Genomic DNA, 8,849 nt, shown 5'->3' with positions numbered 1-8,849 from the left:
ATTTATTTATTTATTTATTTATTTATTTATTTATTTATTTATTTATTTATTTTTGGCTGTGTTGGGTCTTCATTGCTGCACGTCGGCTTTCTCTAGTTGCAGCAAATGGGGGCTACTCTCGTTGCGTTGAGCAGGCTTCTCATTGTGGTGGCTTCTCTTGTTGCGGAGCATGGGCTCTAGGCACGCGGGCTTCAGTAGTTGTGGCTCTGGGGCTCTAGAGCACAGGCTCAGTAGTTGTGGCTCGCGGGCTCTAGAGCGCAGACTCAGTAATTGTGGCGCACGGGCTTAGTTGCTCTGCAGCATGTGGGATCTTCCCGGAACAGGGCTCGAACCTGTGTCCCCTGCATTGGCAGGTGGATTCTTAACCACTGCGCCACCAGGGAAGCCGTCAACCCTTCTTGATTAAAAACTTGAAAGTTTACCATTGGTGCTATGTTGCAAGTCCACATAAAAAGAACTCAGTAACTATTTGTAAAAGGAATACTGGTTAAGTACCCAGTGCCCATAAAAGATTACGTTTAATATAGCCTACATTTAAAAACTTGAGTACTAAAAAGCTGTTTTGTTATTACTTTTACCACAATCCTATCAGGAACCCTATTTTGCATAAATTAATACAATGAGTAAGATAATAAGGTACTACCTTACAAAACGTGCTCGAATATAAAGTAATTTAACAAAAACATGAATCAAATAGTATTTTGTTTCACACTGGAAGCAGACTGTAAACCCCTAAATGTTCCTATGTAATTTTATTTATTTATCTACTTACTTATTTTTGTGCTTTGTCACACTCTTTATTTTTTTTAAATTGGAGTATGGTTGATTTACAACACTGAGTTACTTTCTGCTGTACAGTTTACATACATATATATATCCACTCTTTTTTAGATTCTTTTCCCATATAGGTCATTACAGAGTATTGAGCTCCCTGTGCTATAGAGTAGGTCCTTATTAGTTATCTATTTTATATATAATAGTGTGTATATGTCAATCCCAATGCCCAATTTATCCCTCCCTATAATTTTAAATGAATTGTGAGTATCAGTCAGTGACAGCACTCTTGAATGAAAGTCCCATTCTAGTAACTGGCAGTTATGTTTAATTAATGAATTCATGACAAAAGAATCAAGCCTTGGCCTCTAGTTCTTTGTTTTATAATATAAATAGGATATTACCAAAGTTGTAGCATTTAAAAAAGAGAACAGGAAAATAGCAACTGAATACCAGTTCTTACTGTTCTGGTATCCGCCCACATTCCCTCATGTAACCTGTGTGCATCTTAATTCTTACCCTTCTTCTTTTCCCACAATCCCACCAATCCTTTCTTCTAGTCTAACTGAACCTGCCAAGCCCTGGGTCTGATGGTCACTTGCTCATCTCACCTGCCAGTCACTGCTTGGCCTTAGTGCATTTCAACAGTCTCAGGTTTTCAGCTGGCACTCCTACCTTCCCTGACCAGCTTCAAAATACATGATTTGTTGGGTGAATCCTCCTCTATAAACTTCTATAAAAATTGTTCACTTTCCCTTAAACATGCTGGGGTCCAATGTGTCTTTCCTCATAAAGAATAATGCACCAATTGCCAAGGGAAGTCCTCCCTCCCCTGGGATCATCCAGGGAGGCCATGACAGCACTCTTCTCAACCTCTAAGATGAAGCTGACTCACGCCAGGAGATAACATGATTTCCCAACAAGAGATCCTATAGCTTTAGCTGAATGAAACATCATTAGCGGATGATGAAATAGCACTGTGGCCCTTAGTTCTGATTCTGAATTAAAAGCCTGAGATGGGATCCCAAGGTGAGTCCAAGCCCTGGGAACTCCAATGGCCTCCCCTCAACATCTGTGGCCATCACACATATATCCAACTGCTGCTGAATCACTCTTTTCAGAAAGACAAAATTCTCCTAAATATCCTAGGATTTACAAGAACATGAAAAGCAATAGTTTTAAAAACCAAACAACTCATTCTATTCCATGGGCTTTGGCTGTAGAGTCTACAAAATGTACCATGTACTGGACTGACACCAGACTGAACCTAAATTTCCAATATACTAGTATTAACAGAGCAAAGAGCTCAGATATGAAATAAGTTTTAATGTGTGGGCCCAATAGTTCTCAAAGTAACTCAAAATGGAATGAAGAGAACTACATGAAAAGACAAACATGGCAAATCTTGTTGTAAGCCAATTTTACTCAAAGATAAATAAAAACACCATTTTAAAATTAAAACGAATGCAGATACACAAAGTGTACATGATTTCAAGAGAAAATTAAATCACCTGCCTGGAGGATGTACTAACTCTAACTCCTCTTTACTTTAGAAAATGTTTACGAAACAGCTATTTTTATATACATCCATTGACAAAGAGTGAAGTTAAAAACTCCACAGAGAATGAGTACTTTTCAGTCAACAAATCAACTTCAAAATTATATACTAAAGTTATCACTTAAAACTGTCCCCCAAAGTTCTGAATGCACATAACAGAAAATATTTTAAAACATATTCTAGAGACAGCACTATGACAAAAATAATTGCAATAATTGAACGTAATGAAGCTATGATCAGACTATTTTTTTAAATAATTGCAATGTTGAACATAATGAAGCTATGATCAGATTATTTTTTTTAAAGTCATATTCATTACTCTTGTTGATCTATGAAAAACTCAAAACCTAATATTTTTCCCTATCAACCTCCTGTTAATTTATATACCACTACGCTGGTGTTGCCTAACTTTTCAGTAAGTTCTTTCCATTTGAAAAATGTATCTGGTTCATGTAACTTTTACACAGCCATGTAAAGAGATAATTAACCATGATACATTTAAATATCTTTATAATTTGTAATTTTCCAACAATCATCAAAAATGTTGGGAAAAAAGATCGAAAAAATACAGCAAAAAAAATTGTGAATCTGTTAGGCTAGAATACAGACATAAGAAAGCAATAAATTCCAAATCTGACTGACAAGCAAGTCATAAGTGAGTAATATTTCCTGAGACTTTTCTACATGAACAAACTCAAGAAATGTGTAACAGTTGCCACGAGGGCCTAGACTGTTCTAGATATGTTAATACCCTGTATACAATAAGCTTAATCCCTGACAATCATCTCCCCAAGGTGATGAAGGTAATCAACTATACCCAGTTTAAAATATGCAAACTTTAAAACCAGATCAAGAATCCTACCAAAATTCACACGCAGCTTATTATATAGCCTAATAAGTGGCTGGGCTTTTTAGAAGCCAAATTGACTCTAGTGGTTTTCCAACCTTTTCAAACAATGCAATCTTATTTTCAAAGGATCTAAGAGAATCTCCATCTCTTAAAAAATAAAGGCATAGCTGCCTGTATCAAACTCAGATCTCCTTCCTATACACGCCCCCCCACACACACAAAGCACCCAGAAACAAGGCTGGAATTCCCCTGGCTCCCTTCCTGTGCCAGGCAGATATCCGCACCAAAAGGATCCACAGTTCCTGCCCACAAGAAATCCAAATATTTACGCAGTGTGATTAGTGTTGCTGTTATTAGAGATCTGTGCAGTCACCATTTCATACCTACAGACATGACATTTGGTTAGGTCTTGACAAAAATTCTAGGCAGAAGCCAAGGCACTGAAGAAAAAAGTACTTAGTTTTTGCCAAGTGATTTAATGGGGAGGAAGACATCTGGCTGTCTTCCTCACCCCAATCAACCTTCCATTTGCTAAGGAGGAACTTCTGGGGAGAGAGGGAAGCAGTATCTGCTCTTACTCTAAGGTCAAAAGATATGCAAAACTCTACTCAAATACATTTCTTTCTATTTACTTTGGAAATACAGGTAACGTTGTAGCATACAATTCAGATGACAATCACCCATAACTTACTCCTTTATAATTCAATATAGTTTGATATCTCACAGACAAATCTTTCGGCATTAATGCAATGTTTATGGAGAACATTTCAATGCTACCTTTCTTCCAATTGCTCCGTTCTGCTTTTTTGGAGGCGGAGGCTCAAAAATGCGTTGCTGCTGCTGAGGTGGGAGTGTAGAGTACAGTGGAATGATTTTAATGTCACCAACTTCTGGGCCCAAATCATCAACCTCACGCTTTATTCTCTTACAGGCTTCATCAATTTCCTACAAAAGTTTGAGTTTGAAAATAAAATGAATACACACTGAAACATTTTAAGTATTTACCATAATCCTAGTTCTATGCAGCTTATTTTCATTTTAGTAATCAAAATTAATTTAGCAAATTTCACTGGGATTTCCAAAAATAATCCAAGAAACTGACTTCTGTAGTCAAATAAACACAAAATTGCCTTACTGGCATTCCACACCCTTTTTCTTAGACTCGATATCCTAATTAATTCTCAACAAACTGTACTAAAATTGAAATTTCTCACCCAGGAATATTTAACTGCACTCATAACCTTTTCAATTTTCACAATCTAAAAGAAATGGATGTGCTAGATATTTTAAACAAGCCAATTAGGCTTTAATGTCACGTATCACTAATGCAATTATATGGAAGATTTGCTTCATTGTGCTTAATGAGAACACACACCTCTACAGTATCAACATAGATATTTAAGAACTAGGTTAACCCAAATATCTTAGAGCCTCTTCAAAAATTTCCCTACTACAGAAAACGATTCCAATACATTTGCATTCAAACCCAGTTTTAAAGAGAGGACACACAATGAATACTGAGAGTGTGTGAGCGACAGGTAGATGGGAAGCTCTAGGGGATGGCAAAGGGACTTGAAAATGGGAAGGGAGCCAATTTTAAATTTTACAGAAGCTTTGATTTAGTTAAACTCAGAAGTATGCTAAATGATTTGGCAGTCTGTCCAATAATCTCTACCAGAAGTTAGCCTTATTGACAAATTATCTTTTATTCAAACGACAGAATGATTTTTAAACATTTATCAGGTTAATTTATTGTATATAATCAAGCGAGAATAATTTTCCTTGAAATGATTGTAAATCAAAGTGCAACTCTGTTTCCATGTTAAAGAATACAAAGATTTTGGATACTTAAGAACAAAAAAAAAAGGTTTTTTTCATCAATTTCAAACATACCAGTTTTCTTGAATAACAGATAAAGTCTTGAAAATTGTGACACAGAAAATTACTACTAAGTATTTGATGTAATAGTTTCCTTTGAGATCTAAAGTTTCCAAACGAAAATGAAAGTTTGCTATTCACTGAAAAAAATATAACAAATGAAACAAATATTTTTACCAAAAAAACTGCTTTCAAATGCTGTACCTAGATTAGAATGCCCCCTGCTGGTATACAAATACAAAATTAGACCTCCTCCCCACCCCCGCAAAAAAAACTGAATATAAATCCAAAACTAGATTTTATATATTACATATCCTATAGGAAAACTGACACCAGTATTTTCAATTTTGTTAATTCTATAATATATTCGACTGGAAAATAAATGGTCAGAAGCCACCAAATCCCAGATTTTATATAGAAAATTCAAAGTGCCCCAAATCATGCATTTGCAGACTCCAGAAATTTTAACAAGATTATTGTACTTGGAAGTACTGGAAGTATCTGCTAATCATGTATGGAGCTAAAACAAAATCACTATTGCACGGGATATAAAGACTACTCTAAAGAGCAGAGGGGAAAAAAATGCCACACCATTTATGTTTTTATACAAAGTTCTAAACACTATGCTTTTAAACTCAGCAACAAAATTTTCCCTAAATTTAACCAAACTTCCAGAGTCAACACTGTCAGTTCTGAAGACCACAAAGCTTATTAACATTCATCAGCACAATGCAACCTTCTGCTTACTCATGAATTGAGAACTGAGACAAAAGTTTAAGAGTTTCTGAATTCAGGAAAGACTTTCAGCTCCAAAAGCATCAATATGTATGTTAGTAAATTAATTCAGACCCTACTAATTTAAAGAATCTCAACTCCCGCATGTGGAAAAGATTCAGTGAAATTAAAGATAAAAGAATATACTGCTTAAAGAATGAAGGTTTCAACATCTTTAAGCATCTACAATTGATATTTCAATTATAATCATTCTTATCTAATTCAGTAGAACAGCTCCTCTAAGGAGCTCTTCTAGGAACGCTTGATTTAATGGATTAACAAAAAAATAATACACATTCTAGAATTCACATGTTTTCCAACCTTTCACCAATTAAAAACTGGTCTCTCCCCTCCCAAATTAACTCAAGGGACTACAGAAAACACAACTGTTTACGTGGTCAAAATGGTAACATGGTCATCATTTTTAAATGTCAAGATAGCTAAATTTTATGGATGCTATTCAAATTTATGGAGACAGGAGTACTGAATTCCCAGAATCTACCATTTAACTGACCAAGTAAAAATAACAGGTTCACAGACATGAGGAGTAGTAGTATTGCTACCTTATCCTTAAAGGTCTTTACATTCTTGAAGACTTTATTAGTCTTCTAAAGGAAACTTAAAAATGCAACAGGACACATGTAAACCTAGTTCAATTACAGTAATACTTTACTGAAAGATACACACATTTGAAAACCTTGGGGCTTATTCCCTTCCTTTCCCCAGCTGTGGGGTAGCTGCCAAAATATCAACCACAGAAATTTAACTCATAGTAAAGCATCTCAGGTCGTCTCCATAAGGCCATCTGATATTTTTGATAGAATTCTAATATGCTTGTCTATCTGAACGTAATGACTATTTTGAATAGCCGTTAAAAAAACATGCTATGCACTTTGGAGGAAGTGAGAAACTATAGAGACCATACACAAAAGAACAAAATGAATACAACAGCCTCAACATTGCATTATAGGATAAACACTGTTTACATGCATCTAAAAAGCATTTGGTACTCTTGCTTACAAAATATATATAAAAATTCTTCCATTCAAAATGCATACAAAGGGAGACTAATACATACAGAGATCTCTGTAAAACTGAATTTGCAACCCACCTTTTTTCCCAAAAGAACAAATATGATTCTCTACTGTGAATGATTTTGCACCCCCAGGGGACATTTGGCAATGTCTACAGACTGGGGGAGTGTAACTGCATCTAATGCGTAAAGGCCAGAGACACTAAGAAACATCCTACAATGCATGGGGTACCCACAGCAAAGAATTAATCAGCCTACAACATAAATAGTGCTATGGTCGAAAAACCCTGCTCTACAGAAAAGAAACTATGATCAATGGGACAGAAATAATAAATCATATGGACAATACTGAAAAAATGCAAGAGTAAAAAAAATCACTCAACATTTATAGCTCTTAATGCAACAGCATTTGATCAAATATTATATATCAAGCATCCCTGCAGACTGAACGCAAATAAGAGAGTTCACATTCTAGTGGAGGTGAATGAACAGCACAGATGCAGAACATTTCCAGCTATGAAGAAAGTTGTAATGGAATAGCACTGCTCTAGAACCTTGCTAGGAATAGAATCTCAGGCCCTACCTGACCTACTGAATCAGAATCTACAAGCTTTCTAAGTGATCAGCACATATATTAGTTTGAGAAGCAAGTTCTAGAAAATTCACAAAGCCTACTACAGCAAATGACAAGCTTTAAGAAAACCTCTAGAAAAGGCTTTCTAAAACTATTTTATCCAGATAGCTTTCATTGAGCTTATTTAGCCATCAAGAATTTTTCAGCACACCTGTAAACATCCTGTTGGATATGAGTTTAGAAAATGCTGCATCTGAGAATAAAATTCCTAACTTAAAATTGATGTAAATTCTAACTAAGGAATTTCAGTGATTCCTTCCAATCCTCAGTAAACACATGCAAGAAGACAAAAACAAAACACACACATTTGTTTTGATGGTAGATGGGCACCTGAATTACCTGAGTTCACTTACAAACTAAATTACTGACTATAATAACCAGATTTCACATCACCTGTGATTCAAATTCATACCTCAGCAAAACTGCAAATTAACACAACACTACTCACCACCCAGGTCTCTCCAAAGTTGAGACTACAATTGCTAAATCTTGAAATTCTAAAAGCATTTAATATTCTTAGGGTAATTAACTAGAACACAAAGACTAATAGTATAAAAGGGTATTCCTAGAGTACACAGATAAAAGGAGTTAAATATTTCATATATATATACAATCAGGTTGAAGAAAAACTTTAAATACTGGGATAAGAAATATATGGTTAATATATGCCAAGTTCTTAAAGCTGTTGCCTAATAAAAACTATAAATAATGAAGCAAATAATGACAATACCTCTTGACCAGTTAAGAAAAGTAGAAGATCTCCTTCCTCTTCTTCACACATATGAATCTGGATCACGGTTCGAATTGCTGCTTCAAGATAATCTCTCTCTGGTTCGGGAGTATAAAAGATCTCAACAGGATGTGTACGCCCAGGAATAGTTAAGAGAGGACAGTTATCAAAGTAAATCTGGAATTTTCCTGCATCTAGAGTAGCGCTCATAACTATAACCTGAAAAGAAAACAGTAAATTAAGTGAAGCTATCTTCAAAGATCCTTATGTGGTTTTAAAGTAAAAAACAGAAGAGTAATGTTTACTGCTCCAAATACGTCAATATGCCTAAATAAACTGTGATTAAAAAATTCAAATACGGAAAAGCTGTGCTATAGTAAGCTATTTACATTTTTTAAAAGTAGGAATAAACCTGGCATCCAATAAATAAACTAGAATACATGTTCATGAAGCAACACCTTAAAAACCAAAGTTTATATAATTACATGACATGTAAAAGGGATTGGTAAAAGACAACATAAATATGTAGTATGATTGCAGCTATGTTATTAAAACAAAACATGACAACCTTGCACCTAGGGGAAAACAGGAAGAAAGCGCAAAAACAAAACAAAACAA

The 8,849-nt window shown here is 35.1% G+C and overlaps 1 protein-coding gene across 1 annotated transcript in view; it reads right to left on the bottom strand.

Annotated features, from left to right (window-relative positions):
• DHX15 (DEAH-box helicase 15) overlaps positions 1–8,849 on the bottom strand; it is a 51,924-nt gene that overhangs the window by 16,764 nt on the left and 26,311 nt on the right. Inside the window, exons 5-6 of the mRNA XM_029235245.1 lie at positions 8,232–8,450; positions 3,960–4,127 (exon numbers count right to left, since the gene is read on the bottom strand). Coding sequence (XP_029091078.1) covers positions 3,960–4,127; positions 8,232–8,450 — 387 coding nt within the window. The remainder of the gene's footprint in view (positions 1–3,959; positions 4,128–8,231; positions 8,451–8,849) is intronic.

Source organism: Monodon monoceros, unplaced genomic scaffold (genome assembly GCF_005190385.1).
Source record: "Monodon monoceros isolate NGI ecotype Baffin Bay Population unplaced genomic scaffold, NGI_Narwhal_1 Super_Scaffold_20, whole genome shotgun sequence".
Classification (NCBI taxonomy): Eukaryota; Metazoa; Chordata; class Mammalia; order Artiodactyla; family Monodontidae; genus Monodon; species Monodon monoceros.
This window is presented reverse-complemented; position numbering and strand designations above follow the sequence as displayed.